We start from the raw sequence: 14743 nt of genomic DNA, 5'->3' as shown, positions 1-14743 counted from the left end.
CATGCCCCCCTGAGTTAAACCTGTAGGAGCTGCCTGTTTGCTGAAGGTGAGGAACTCAGCTCCTTAAACAGTAATTACTTAAGCTGCTCCAGACCTTAAGAAAACTGTCAAGACCAAGTTGAGCTCCTGCCAGAGGCCTTCTCTCTGCCTGTGCCCCCAAGTACTTCCTGTATTGTTAGGGATGAGTGGGTAGGAAATAAAGCTGTTTATTTTGTAAACAGTAACGAGGCCCAACATTTAATCTGACAATGACAAAAATCTTTCTTCCCTACTTAAACACAAGACAAAACGGGCTGCTGACTTTTCTATACCTACAGAGAGCCTGATACCTATGGGGCCATGCCCAGTAGCGCCAGCCGGGAAGACTACTGGCTTATATTTTACTATAGTCTGAAATTTTATTTGAAGATTTATTATTTATGTGAAAGTCAGAGAGAGAGAGAGAGAGAGAATCTTAGATCTGCTGGTTCACTCCCCAGATGGCCCAATGGCCAGCACTGGGCTAGGCTGAAGCTGGGAGCCAGGAGCTTCACCCAGGTCTCCCAAGTGGGTGCAGGGGGCTTTCCCAGGTGCATTAGCAGGAGCTGGATCGGAAGTGGAGCATCTGGGACAGGAACCTGCAGCCACATGGTGCAGTCCATGGCTTTACCCACTATGCCACAGCGCTGGCCCCCTGAAAATTAAAAAAAAAACCTTTAGATCTGATAAACTTCTGGAGATTATCTTTTTCGTAGCATTGCTCTGGAAATCTAGGAAGTCTGAAGAAAAGTGGTATCAGAGTACAGGATATTTTCCAGGGGCTCACGACAATGACCCCATGCTAACGGCTTGTTGTTGTTGAGGTATTTCTGGCAATGGCGACTGGAGAGCATTGGACCTCTCTCTGTCGCAGCAATTATGGAAGCTGTTTAACTTTGCACTTCAATTGTCTGTAATTACAGCGCTACCAGACACTTCAGTTTGTTTCCTATGAATGTTGTGAAACAAAGCCGAGAAGGTCGGTAAAAACTCCCCAGGTTCGCACGTAGAAACCCCCTCATTGGTCATACATAATAGTACCTGGGGTTAATGGAGCGACTTTACCCTAGAGTTCAGCCCTTGGCAGAAGGTATCATCATCGCAATCGCCTTGCAAAGAGTTGAAGGCTCTCTGTGCAAGTTTGCGAGTCAACCCACGCCCTCCCTCTCCCCTGCGTTCCTGGCTCCCGGGAATCAGGGCTCCGGGAGTGGGAAGCCAAGGCCGGGGGCCACGGGCCGGCGTCACCGCGCTAGCGCTCCCGTCGTGCAACGCCCCAGCCACGGTCCTTTACGGGATTTATAATTCAAACGGGCCCCAGAGCACGAGATTGGCTGGGAAAATGCCCTGATCGCGGCTGGGCTGCTCGCATGGCGACGGCTCAGACACCTCCGGCCGGGCTCCGTCGACGTCCGCAGCCTGCTCGCCCGTCGGGCAGCGGTCGAGCCGCGGGAGCCCGTCCGTGGGCAGGGCCGGCGCGGCTCGGGCCGCCGCTGCCCCGTCGCTGACCCTCGCGCGAAGCTGTGCGCGCACCGCGAGGAGACATCTTTCCCGGCCGGGCCCTCCCGCGCCCGCCGCAGGCCCGGGCGGCGGGGTCGGGCCGGGGGCCGGGGGCGGCCCGCGCACACCCCTCCGTGGGGGGCGCCCCGACTCGCCGGGGGCGGGGTCACGTCCCACCCGGGGCCGCCGGGGGCACCGGCGCTGCGGAAACCTGAGCGTGGCCGGGGAGCGGGGGCTTCCTGGGCCACCTCCCCGGGCGCCTGCGGCCCGCGGTGGGCGCGCTGGCCGCCGCCGCCGCCGCCGCCCCCGGGCCGTCGCGAAGACCACTCGCGCGCCTGCTACCTGTGGACGCCCTGGTCAAGCGCCTGGAGCTCCCCCCCGGGGGCGGGGGGAGCCGAGCCCAGGACAGACATGCTGCTCCCGAGTCCTGCCCCTTCGGAGCGGCGAGGAGCGGGTGAGGCGGGGCCAGGCCGCTGCACCGTGGGAGCCCCCCGCAGCCGAGGGCGGACGGGCCCCGCGGCGGGGGCGCCAGGGCCTGCCCGGGGATGGCGGGCATGCGGGCCTCGGCCCACCGGCCGGCGCGCGAGGGGAGGGCAGCCGGCGGGAATGCGCCCTTGCCCTGCGGCCCCTCGGCCACGGGCAGGCCCGAGCGGGGGTGCCCGGCTCGGGCCGACCTGGCCCAGCGGCCTGACCCCAGGGGACCCCCGCTTGGAGGCGGGCAACGGCTGCCCTGACCCAGGCCGCCCGGCCCTGAGGTTGAGTGACTGTGACGGGCCGCCTGGGGCCCACGGCGGTTGAAGGGGCAGGGGCGCTTCTCCCTTGCTGCTTGTGGGGGGGGTGGTGGTGGTTGTGCTTTGTGGGGGGCCGGGGGGGCTGTCACCACCCTCCCAGGAGAGGTGGGGGAGGGCGCCCGGCGCAGCTGGCCGGCGCGGGGCGGGGTCACCGAGGCGAAGTGTGTGTGTGCGCGCGAGCGAGCGTGTGGGGGGGAGGGCGCGCGCGGAGGAGGATCGTGCCCAGTGCGCAGGCGCCAGGCGCCGGCCCGGCCCGAGCTCTGGAAGGAGGCCGGCGGGGAGCGGGGGCGGGAGGCCGGCGGGAGGGCGGGAGGGCTGACGCGAGCGGGGGGGCGGGCAGCCGCGTCGGCGTCGCGGGGCGCGGGCGATTCGAGGCCGACGCGTCCGCGCGTGCGCGCGCCGGCGGTGTGTCCGCGTTGGAGGGGAGTGACGCGTGCGCGTTCACGTGCGCCCGGGAGAGCGGTAAGAGGCGCAGGGAGGCTGGGAGGGGGTGGGGGTGGAGAGGCGAGCTGGAGGAGGGGGGCAGGCGGCGCCTGCGCAGTGCGCCGCGGAGGAGCTGTGTGTATGTGAGAGTCTGACGGGTTCAAAATGGCGGCGGCTGCTTCAGCGGCTCCTCCTGTGTGAGGGAAACAACACCCCTCCCCGGCGGCGGCGGCGGCGGCGGCTGCGGCTCGCAGAGCACCTTCCTAGCGGCTAGGCCTGTCGCCGCTCCTCTCTCTCCTGGGCAGGGGACGCTCCGGGAGGAGGGGCAACGCCAGGGGGCCCATCCCCCGGAATCCCTCCTCTGCGACTGGGGAGTAGCCGGGGGGCTCGTCCCGCAGCGCGGAGCCCGGGCTGAGGGGGCGACGCGAGGGGAGCCCGGGCCCCCCGCCCGGCGCGCCGCGCCGCTCCCGCCCTCTGCGCCCCCCGGGGCCGGGGCCCGCGTTCCGGGGGGCCGGGGCGGCGCGGGGAAGCCTCGGCCCGGCCGGTCTCAGCTGATCGGCCGCCGCTCCCGGGGCTCCCGGTGGCTGCTCGCCGAGGGCACGGCGAGGAGGGGGCCCCCCGCGGCCGGGGCCAGCCCGGGGCTCGGGCTCCGTCCGCTGACCGCTGGCCCGGGGGAGGCGGGGGCGCCCCGGGCTCGGCGCCGAGGGGTCGTGCGCCCCGCTCCCGACGCCTCCGGCCCCCGGTCTCCAAAGCCAGAAGAGGAGGTCGGATCCAGCCACCGTTTCCTCTGCTTCCCGGGTCGCCCTGACCCTCTCTGGATACTGGCTTGATCGACGGGAAGACCGAAGGCGACGCTCTGGGATTTAATTTTTTTCTCCTCTCAGTGTTTGGAATCTTACTTCTCACTTGGACAAGAACTCGAGAGCGAAATCCCCGGTGAGACTCCCCCTCCCCCCTCGTCGGGAAGTTTGGTTCACGGTGCTATCCAAAGACTCAATGCAAAGTTTCTATTTCTTTTTCCGATGGGCGAACCATCGCAGCGCCTTCCCTCCCCGGGGCAGCCCGGGAAGATGTGCGTGTTGGCGCCCCGGCCCGGCCGCCCCGAGCCCGGGGGGTGCTGGCGCCGCTTCCCTCCCCACTCCGGGCCGGGGCTTCCTCCGGGAGGGCCGAGCGCGACCTGCTCCCGCGCACTGTGTCACCGGGTCCTCGGGCTCCTGGCGGTCTGGACAGGGATGCGAGTTAGCGTGGCCGTGATGTAGTTGCAAAAGGCAAAAAACAAACGTGCACTCCCCGTGGGAGCCATCATCCGTGGGAAGCTTTAAAAAAAATGGAAGCCCCTCGCTTGGGGCTGTCCGTCGCGCCAACTGGTCTTTAATTTTTTGGGGGGGGAGGGGGGGAAAGACGTGATCTACTCGTATCTTTAGGTCATGTCGTTTCTGCTATTACTTTATCCCGAAGGATCAGGTGGCATTTGTGTCCCAGGTTGGTTTGGGAGTTGTGCACGTCTCGGGTTTGGGAAGGAAGGCGACGGCTGTGGGCGGCCTTGCCCGAGGGCTGGGGGAACGCTGTGGGGGTTTTCTCCAACTCCTCATGCCCCGTCCTCTTTTTATAGAGGTCGTCTGCCCTGCTTTCCCGGAGTTTCTAATTACCGGTGTGGCAACTAGTTTGGTTAGAATCTGGATTAGTTCCGTGCCTGCCTCACCTGGTCGGCCCTGGAGAGAGAAGTCCTGGGCTGTTGGGTTTTGTTTTCTTTTGGGCCGATGCTGCCACGAAGGGGAGCCTGGCTAATTGTAATTCTGTGGGGAGGAATCAGTGATGTGGCCGGTCCTCAAGGAACTGAAACCGGCAGCTCGCTTCGCCTAGGCCTCGGCCAGCTGTACTGTGGCGATTAGTGTGGAGCAGGACATGGAACCACTTGTCCGGGAGCGGAAAGGTTCCAGGCTCGTGGAGAGGGACCTGATTGGCCAGCGAGCTGTTACTACGTAAGCCAAGTGCTCCTTTCTGTGAAAAGAATGCACAAGTTTGGGGATGATTTCTCATCTCTGTCGGTATTACTATCTTTAATGTTGCAATATGGTTCCTAAGGAGGAAGAGGAAGGCAGCCCTGGAGTGGTTTCTTTACTGTAATTTCAACAGAAGAGTGAGAGATGGAACCTGAAGAAGAAAGGATTCGTTACAGCCAGAGATTGGTTAGTATTTTCTTTCTCTGTCCTCTCGGCGCCCCTGGCGCCCCCCACCCCCACCCCCGAGTTTTGAAGTATAATAACTAATCTATTTCCATTTTGGACATATTGTGGTTAAAACTTTTCAGGTCAGTTTTTTTTTTTTTTTGGTACTCAGAAGGGAAGGCATAGTAACATAGTACTATCTCACTTGATTTTTCTGCCAAGTGGTTAGAGCCTTAGTGCTCATCCTGTCTGGAAATGGAGTGATGAGTAGCCTTTAGCTTCTGTAGAAACCCTTGCACATCAAAGGGTTTTGTGGATTACAGTGTGACGAGTATTCTTAATTTTCAGTGCTGATATTATAATCAGATTAGATTAGAATGGAATTATTTAGGGGCCAAACTGAGGAGAGGGATGGTTCATAACTTTTCAAGATTGTTGTGCCAGGATTTGTGACTTTGAGGTGGAGAGTAGAACTGTGTGGGTTGTTTTGTTTTTAAAAATGACCAAACACTTTGGTAGGTTTGGAGGGTTGTTGGAGTGTTGATTGAGGACAGGAAGAATACTAGGTGCTGATAAAGTTCTGTGTTTTGAGAGGAATGTGTGTGATACATCCTGTTGAAAGAAATTCAGTGATGATTTGGAGGGAATTAGCAGGTATGTGCATCTGTGTACTTGCTCTTTAGGCTCTGCTGTCCTCCAAAGCTTTCTCTATTGGAGTTTAAGACTTTCATTTTTGTTTCCTTTAGCCAGAGAGCTTTATTAATATTCTCAGCATTTATTCATTTGAAACATTTGGATTTGTGTTTGTATAGTGGAGTATGAGGAAGGCCGCAGAGTTGTATGGGGTATGTGAAATTTGCTGAATTGAAAGGCCTAGAAGATTACTAAAGGAATTTACAGTGGTTTCCTTTGGCTCTGTATTTTACACTGAATTTGGAAGAAAAGAGAATGGTTCTCTAATCCTTTTTCTGATGATCCGGACTATTTTTAAGTAGACTTTTTTTTCTCTTCCTAAATGTAACTGGTCCAAAGGTTTGGCTTTTTTTGGCAAGTGTATCCATCAGGCATGTGTTCTGGTGAGCCTTATTTCCCAGGTTTGCGTCTTGTCTCCCAGTCTATGTGTTGAGGTCATAACTCTTCATCTCTAAGTTTTAAAAATAAAATATCCCTGTAGTGGAATTTTGTCCATTTAGGATTTATGCTTGCTTTGACATTTCTTGAATTAAGAACAGAAAAAGAGAGGGTGCTGCCAGACTGCCTTGCCCAGGTGGGTATTGCCGTGTGGAGCTCACTTCTGTTAGGTCAGGCTTGCGGAGCTGTTGAGCTGGTAGGTAGATACTGAGAGGTCTTGGCTTCTGGTCAGAACGAGCCTTTCAGCAAGCCGAACTTTTAGCTTTTTTTTTTTTTTTTTTTAACAAGGTAGAGAGGTGCAGTGGTAAGGAGAGCTAAGGACTCTGGGGGTTCTGTCCTGGTAAGATTCTTTCTTTTTTAATTGTAAGGTGACTGCCACCTGTTGCACACATTAACTCTTTCCTTATCTATCATTTTTTTATTAGGTTAATATGCTGTTGTAACGATGTTATGTAAGCAGATACATCATACATTTTGGGGGTTCTTAGTGTTTTGAATAATAGTTTTAGAGTTAAAGATGTTTGATGTCTGTTTTCCTTTCTTATGTTGTATGACAGATTTTTTTTTTAAGATTTATTTTATTTATTTGAAAGAGTTACAGAGAGAGAGGTCTTCCATCCACTGGTGCTGATCAGAAGCCAGGAGCCAGGAGTTTCTTCCAGGTCTCCCACGCGGGTGCAGGGGCCCAAGGACTTGGGCCATCCTCCACTGCTTTCCCAGGGCATAGCAGAGAGCTGGATTGGAAGAGGAGCAGCTGGGACTCAAACCGGCGCCCATATGGGATGCTGGTGCTTCAGGCCAGGGCTTTAACCTGCTGCGCTACAGCGCTGGCCCTCCTTTTTTTTTTTTTTTTTTTTTTTAAGATTTATTTTAGATTTTTTTTAAAGATTTATTTATTTATTTGAAAGTCATGGTTACACAGAGAGAGGAGAGGCAGAGAGAGAGAGAGGAGAGGTCTTCCATCTGTTGGTTCACTCCCCAACTGGCTGCAACAGCTGGACCGGCACTGATCAGGAGCCAGGAGCCAGGAGCCTCCTCCGGTTCTCCCATATCGGTGGCAGGGGCCCAAGCACTTGGGCCATCTTCTGCTCTCCCAGGCCACAGCAGAGAGCTGGATTGGAAGTGGAGTAGCTGGGACTCGAACTGGCGGCCATATGGGATGCCAGCGCTTCAGGCGGCGGCTTTGCCTGCTATGCCATAGCGCCAGCCCCTGTATGACAAAATTTTATCTCAGGTGTAAATCTCTTTTATTACAAAACTTATGATTATTTCAGTGGCAGTCTGCCTACCAACTTTGAGTGTCTCTGTGGTGAGTGCTCCTGTTACAGAATTCTTTATTGATTTAGGTAGATCTTATCTGAGGAGTTTAAAGACTGACATGAAGACAGGATGAGGAATTTCCATTAAATGAAAGTGCTGAGAAATTCCTTTTGTTTCTTATCCTCAGTTATGCTCATTTTTATAGTAACTATAGGTTACTGTAGGTAACTATATATAGATTGTAATGCTGTTTATCTCTTTAATAGATGGAACTTATTTTTGTTTTCCAGTTACTGGCCATGGAACATAAAGTTCAAAAGATAAAGTAGCAGGTTTATTAATTTGGCCTGGTGGTTAAGGTTTGGTTCCATGTACTGTATCTGTGCACTTGAATCATCTGACACATTGCATGATGGTGTTACTGACTTTACTGCCCTGTTGTTTGAAGGGACAGAACTTAAATGGTCATCCCTCTGTGACATAACTTCAGAAAGCATCTAGGGGCAAGAATGACTTTTTTTGTATTCAGGATCCTTTACTGATTTAAAAAAAAATCTTACTAGTAAGAATTCATGGGCCGGCATGAATTAGCTCACTTGGCTAACCCTCCACCTGTGGCGCCGGTACCCAAGGTTCTAGTCCCGGTCGGAGCGCCGGATTCTGTCCTGGTTGCTCCTCTTTCAGTCCAGCTCTCTGCTGTGGCCCGGAAAGGCAGTGCTTGGGCCCTGCACCCGCATGGGAGACCAGGAGGAAGCCCCTGGCTCCTGGCTTTGGATTGTCTTAGCGCGCCCGCCGTGGCGGCCATTTGGGGGGTGAACCAACGGAAAGGAAGACCTTTCTCTCTCTCTCTCTCACTAACTCTGCCTGTCAAAAAAAAAAAAAAAAAATCATGTTTGAATAGATCCCTTAAATTTTTTTCCACTAATATGACTATTTCAATTGCATAGCTGAATTTAGTAAAGCAAATTCTGATGTTTATATCATCTTTGTGGTAAGTCATTTAGAATACATCAGAAATAGGTAGTTGAAAAAATTGTCTTATCTTTTGCCAGACTATTATTTGCCTACTATATGTAGAAAAGAATTGTACCTATTGTTGTGTATAGGTGGATTTGGGGCATATGCTCTGCTTTTTTTGGAGCTGAAATACTTCAGTGTTGTAGTTGGACAGCTTAAAAAAAAATCAGAGTGAGTAACCAATTTTTGACTTTCCTTAAGACTAATTTTTTTTTCCAAGTAAAAGTTTTAGTTCTTTGTGTATAGGTTGCCAACCAAGTTTATATACCAGAGGAAGTACTCAAGTTGGAGGGATAGAGGCTTCATTTTGGTGATGGTCTGGGTATTTGGTTGTGCTGCAGTAAAGATTTGTTTCTGTATTTTTAGAAAATTTAGGTAGAGGTTCTTGTTGAGAAATATTGGCAGATATTAACAATGGAACTTTTTTTGGTCTGTATTTGGTTGCAGTGGTTTTGGGTTTTTGTCACTTTCCATGTGTATTTAAGTATTCTTGTATGGGAGGGAATGGTCAGCATTCTTAAAGTTTTTCAATCTAAAGTATGAGTTAAAACCAAATTAGTTCTAATTGGTGAATTTTTAGGTTTTTGAAGCCACAGCAATCTTAACATAATTTTTGTCTAGAAAAATCAAAGGTGCTGTCCATGTACCTAAAGTCAGTCTGCAAATGAAGAGTTCTGTACTGTGTAGTTTTTTATAGATTTATTTATTTATTTGGAAGTCAGAGTTACACAGAGAGAAGGAGAGGCAGAGAAAGAGAGAGAAGTCTTTCATCCGCTGGTTCACTCCCCAGTTGACCACAACAGCTGGAGCTGGGCCCATCTGAAGCCAGAAGCCAGGAGCCAGGAGCTTCTTCCGGGTCTCCCATGTGGGTGCAGCGGCCCAAGGACTTGGGGCATCTTTCACTGCTTTCCCAGGCCATACATAGCAGAGAGCTGGATCAGAAGTGGAGCAGCTGGGATTGGAACCAGCGCCCATATGGGATGCTGGCACTGCAGGTGGCGGCCTTACCCACTATGCCACAGCGCCAGCCCTGACAGCCTTTAGTTTTAACTTGGAACTTTTTTCATTTTTATTGGAAAAGACGATCTTGTTACTTTTTTTTTTTTTTTAATTTTTTTTTGACAGGTAGAGTTAGACAGTGAGAGAGAAAGAAAGGTCTTCCTTTTTCTGTTGGTTCACCCCCAAGTGGCCACTACAGCTGGCACGGTGCGCTGATCCAAAGGCAGGAGCCAGGTGCTTCTCCTGGTCTCCCATGTGGGTGCAAGGCTCAAACACTTGGGCCATCCTCCACTGCCCTCCTGGGCCACAGCAGAGAGCTGGACTGGAAGAGGAGTAACCGGGAAAGAATCCGCCACCCTGACTGGGACTAACTAGAACCTGGTGTGCTGGCGCCGCAGGTGGAGGATTAGCCTAGTGAACCGCGGCACCAGCCCCTTGTTACATATTTTAATATAATGGATTGTAATATCTGTTCTCATTCTATACAGTGTATTGCACATATAGTTATTTAGCATGGAAAAAAAAATTCCATGGCCTCTACCAAAGGCAATTGTAGAATCAAATGAATACTCAAATCAAAACAGTGAAGACAGCGTACTTCAGGTAAAAAGAGTTAACAGAATCTGAGTGTTTTTTCTGAGGTTCACCTAAGCCTGGTGGTATTATCTGAAGGGGGAGATGTTGATTTACTTGAGAATTTAGTTTGCTTGTCAATCTTGATGATGAGATTAAGAGATTGTCTAAAGGATGTTGTTATCCTATCAGGTGTTCAATCCTGCTAACATGCTTTACATATGATTCTCTATGAAATAGCTAAATCTTTTATGTGTTATAAGGAACTGGGGACACTGAAACTCTGACAAAATTCCAACTTTTTCTTGGGTTACCTTTGAAATTGTCTCTCAGTTCAGCATCAGTTACCATATTGCTTTTACAAGCATTCCCACTTCAAGTGATCCCACTCTAAGGTCTTTGTGACTAGGCATGGATTAGGCAAAATAGAATACTTATTTTAAGCTTTTTTCCCCACCTAGTATGAAAGTATCATTGTTAACAGCTAGGAAAAAGTTGTAGGTGATTTACATTAACCTGCTGAATTTGTGTATTTATAATTTTATGAGATTAGCTTTCTGTTTGACTAGAGGAGTATCCTGTTCTGACTATTGCGGCCTCCTTCCTGATTTGGGAAGTTATTTGTCGATAACAATAAAAAGATGTGTTTTAGACACCCAGAATCAAGGTTGTATTTAAATCCTATAACTTTCTCTTGTTATTTTGCTAAGTGCTGATCTACCATACTTAAGTTTGTTTGTGTATAGCTTTCCATTAGAGTGTGAGCTCCCAAACAGGTGGGACTTTTTGTTTATGCTTGGTATAGTGGGTGCTTCAAATAGTGTCCACACATATATCAAGCACTCAGTAAGTATTTTCTTTTAAGGTTTATTTATTTATTTGAAAAGCAGAGTTAGAGAGGCAGGGGCAGAGAGAGAGAGGTGTCTTCCATTTGCTGGTTCATTTCTCAAATGACTGCAACAACCGGAAACTGGGCCTATACGAAGCCAGGGGCCAGGAGCTTCTGGGTCTCCCCTGTGGGTGCAGGGGTCCAAGCACTTGGGCCATCTTCTACTGCTTTCCCAGGCCATAGCAGAGAGCTGGATGGGAAGTGGAGCACCTGGGACTCAAATCACTAAGTCACAGCCCTAGTATTTGTTGATGTTATTGAAAACTGATAGATACTTTGTTACCATTTTTTTTGAGTGCTAGGAATAGGCCACTAGATGGAGGAGAGACTTTGGTATATGGGAATGAGCATAACTATGGGTATGGGTTTTTTGTTTGTTTGTTTGTTTTTTATTTATTTGGAAGGAAAGAGAGAGAGGGAGAGAAACAGACATCTTCCATCTGCTGGTTCACTCCCCAAATCCCAAATAGCTGCCACAGCCTGTGCTGGGCCAGGCCAAAGCCAGAAGCCAGGAAATCAATCCAGGTCTCCCATGTCGATGGCAGGGACCCAAGTGCTTGAGCTGTTATCTGCTGCCTTCCCAGAGTGCACAAGAGCAGGAAGCTGGAATCAGGAGTGGAGCCAGGACTCCAGCCCCAAGCACTCAGCTGCAGAATGTGGGAGTCCCAAGAGCTGTCTTTTTTTTTTTTTTTTTTTTTTTTAAGATTTATTTATTGGGGCTGGTGCTGTGGTGTAGCAGGTTAACGCCCTAGCCTGCAGCACCGGCATCCCATTTGGGCGCCAGTTTGAGACCCGGCTTCTCCTCTTCCTATCCGGCTCTCTGCTAAGGCCTGGGAAAGCAGAAGATGGCCCCAAGTCCTTGGGCCCCTGCACCCACGTGGGAGACCCGGAAGAAGTTCTCGGCTTCACATTGGGCAGCTCTAGCCGTTGCAGTCAATTGGGGAGTGAACCATCAGATGGAATACCTCTCTCTCTTCCTCTCTCTCTCTCTCTGCCTCTCCTCTTTCTTTGTAACTGACTTTCAAATAAATAAATAAGTCTTTAAAAAAAAGATATATTTATTTATTTGAAAGAGTTACACAGAGAAAGAAGGAGAGACAGAGAGGTCTTCCATCCAGTGGTTCACTTCCCAATTCACTGCAATGGCTGGAGCTGCACCAATCCGAAGCCAGGAGCCAGGAGCTTCCTCTGGGTCTCCCACACAAGTCCAGAGGCCCAAAGACTTGGGCCATCTTCTACTGCTTTCCCAGGCCACAGCAGAGAGCTGGATCGGAATTGGAGCAGCCGGGACTCGAACTGGCGCCCACATGGGATGCTGGCACTGCAGGCAGTGGTTTTACTTGCTACACCAAAGCATTGGCCCCAACCAAGAGTTGTCTTAATCATCACACTGGATACCTACCTGGATGGTATAGTTTTACAGAATATTGATTTTTTTTGATTTTGGAAATGTAGGTTCAAGGAGGGGCCACGACTTGCCCATGACCACAGAGTTGGTATGGGGTAGAACCAGTCCTTAAACCCAGGTATCCTGACTCTTCTAAACACCATGTTTCTTCTCTCATACCATCCCATCTTTCTTGGTGTATTTCATACAAAAGACAAATTATACCCACTCTTATTGTGGTAAGTTGTAGTCTAAATACTTTTCTCTTTTTTTGATGCTACTTTTAAATTTTCTTCCCTAACAGCTGTCTTTTTAACACCCCAAATGAGATAGTCTCAAGTATTTGACAGCTAGTATTTAATCACATTTGTAAAAGCACAGACTTTGAGGCCGGCGCCGCAGCTCAATAGGCTAATCCTCCACCTTGTGGCGCCGGCACACCGGGTTCTAGTCCCGGTTGGGTCGCCAGATTCTGTCCCGGTTGCCCCTCTTCCAGGCCAGCTCTCTGCTGTGGCCAGGGAGTGCAGTGGAGGATGGCCCAGGTGCTTGGGCCCTGCATCCCATGGGAGACCAGGAAAAGCACCTGGCTCCTGGCTTCGGATCAGCGCGGTGCACTGGCCTCGGCGGCCATTGGAGGGTGAACCAACGGCAAAGGAAGACCTTTCTCTCTGTCTCTCTCTCTCTCTCTCTCTCACTGTCCACTCTGCCTGTCAAAAATAAAAATAAATAGGCCGGCGCTGCGGCTCACTAGGCTAATCCTTTGCCTTGCGGCGCCGGCACACCGGGTTCTAGTCCCGGTCAGGGCACCGGATTCTATCCCGGTTGCCCCTCTTCCAGGCCAGCTCTCTGCTGTGGCCCGGGAGTGCAGTGGAGGATGGCCCAAGTGCTTGGGCCCTGTACCCCATGGGAGACCAGGAGAAGCACCTGGCTCCCAGCTTTGGATCAGTGCGGTGCGCTGGCCGCGGCGGCCTTGGAGGGTGAACCAATGGTAAAGGAAGACCTTTCTCTCTGTCTCTCTCTCTCTCACTGTCCACTCTGCCTGTCATAAAAATAAAAATAAAAAATAAATTTTTTTAAAAAAGGCACAGACTTTGAAATTATTGCACTTAATCTATTAAAACAGCAGTATTGTACAGTTTGTATGTCAAGCTTTTATTTATTCATGTCATTCATTTCTTGTTTTCTGTTTTAAATTTTTAGGTTCTTGGGGGTTTTCTCTGTCTCTGAGTACTTGGTAAAAACTTAAACCCTAAAGATAAAAGGCAGCAAATAGTGACCAAATGAATGGTTTTGACAAATACAGTGGTGAAGGCCTCCTTCAGGTAGGTAGAGAGGAGGAGGGAAGAGGGTGGCCTCCCTGGTGGTAAAGACAGCATAAGTGTTCCTATGGTCTGTTCTGTAGATATCTGATAGGTTAATAGGACTAAAGTATATGACTTGTTTGTGTAGGCACTTTTTTTTTTTTTTTTTTTTTGTAATTTTTGACAGGCAGAGTGGACAGTGAGAGAGAGAGACAGAGAGAAAGGTCTTCCTTTGCCGTTGGTTCACCCTCCAATGGCCGCCACGGCCGGCGCGCTGCGGCTGGCGCACCGCGCTGATCCGGAGCCGGCAACCAGGTGCTTCTCCTAGTCTCCCATGGGGTGCAGGGCCCAAGCACTTGGGCCATCCTCCACTACACTCCCGGGCCACAGCAGAGAGCTGGCCTGGAAGAGGGGCAACCAGGACAGAATCCGGTGCCCCGACCGGGACTAGAACCTGGTATGCCGGCGCCGCAAGGTGGAGGATTAGCCTATTGAGCCGCGGCGCCTGCCACGTGTAGGCACTCTTGATAATGCTGGAAATAACATCTTAAACAACAGTGAGAGCCAGGTACGGTTAGTAGAGAACCATTAGAGTTGTAGTTTGTTCTTAATAGGATAATGATTGATCAGAGTGGCATTTTAGGAGTAATTTCTGCAGTTTCATGTCAGGGAGGTGTCTAGTAAAAGAACATTAAACTTTTACCTTTTGAGGTGATGGGTATCTGAACTATGGCAGTGGTTACCAAACAGCGGTAGCATCACCATTATCTGGGTATCTGTGATGTTGGAAGGATAAAGTCTTGAGCCCCTTCTCAAACTTAACTGAATCAGAAACTCTGGAGTTGGGGCCCAGCAGTCTGGGTTTTAATAAGCCAAATGATGCTTATTAATAATTATTTAATAAGCCAGAAGTTTGAGAAGTGCTGCTCTGAGGTATAGATGGTAGAAATGGAAAGGAGGAGATGGAAGGAAGAAATAACAGAATGTGATGACTGTGATGGATAGCTGCCTGTTAGGATAGAAAAGAAGGTTTAATTAGGAGATTAGAAGCCATGAGTTTCCATATCAACTCTTATTAGTTGTGGTTTTGAACAAGAGAGCTGAATGGAGAAGTGCACTAAGTGCTTGCTGAGGATTTTAGAGACTAAGGCAAATGGATAACGTAGACTCTGGGATTAAGCCTGGGTTACTATGAAGACCAGAGGAGAGGTTTTTGAAAGGGGGTGGAGAAAAAGGGAGGGTGGATGTTTTAGACTGTTGGAGGTGTTAGCAGATTTATTTAAAGCAGG

General features: G+C 50.6%; 1 protein-coding gene across 3 annotated transcripts in view; it reads left to right on the top strand.

Annotated features, from left to right (window-relative positions):
* The first annotated feature begins 2826 nt into the window (after positions 1–2826).
* The window catches only part of KDM2A (lysine demethylase 2A), a 132527-nt gene continuing 120610 nt past the window's right edge, over positions 2827–14743 (top strand). Inside the window, exons 1-3 of one of the 3 annotated variants that reach the window (XM_070067682.1) lie at positions 2827–3665; positions 4815–4918; positions 13354–13475. In XM_070067682.1, coding sequence (XP_069923783.1) covers positions 13434–13475 — 42 coding nt within the window. In that variant the 5' untranslated portion in view covers positions 2827–3665; positions 4815–4918; positions 13354–13433. Of the gene's footprint in view, positions 3666–4814; positions 4919–13353; positions 13476–14743 lie in introns of those variants that run through there. The other 2 variants (XM_051826502.2, XM_051826510.2) reach the window with 2 other exon arrangements.

Source organism: Oryctolagus cuniculus, chromosome 1, assembly GCF_964237555.1.
Source record: "Oryctolagus cuniculus chromosome 1, mOryCun1.1, whole genome shotgun sequence".
Classification (NCBI taxonomy): domain Eukaryota; kingdom Metazoa; phylum Chordata; class Mammalia; order Lagomorpha; family Leporidae; genus Oryctolagus; species Oryctolagus cuniculus.
Note: the sequence above shows the minus strand (reverse complement) of the source record. Positions and strands in the feature narration are given on the sequence as shown.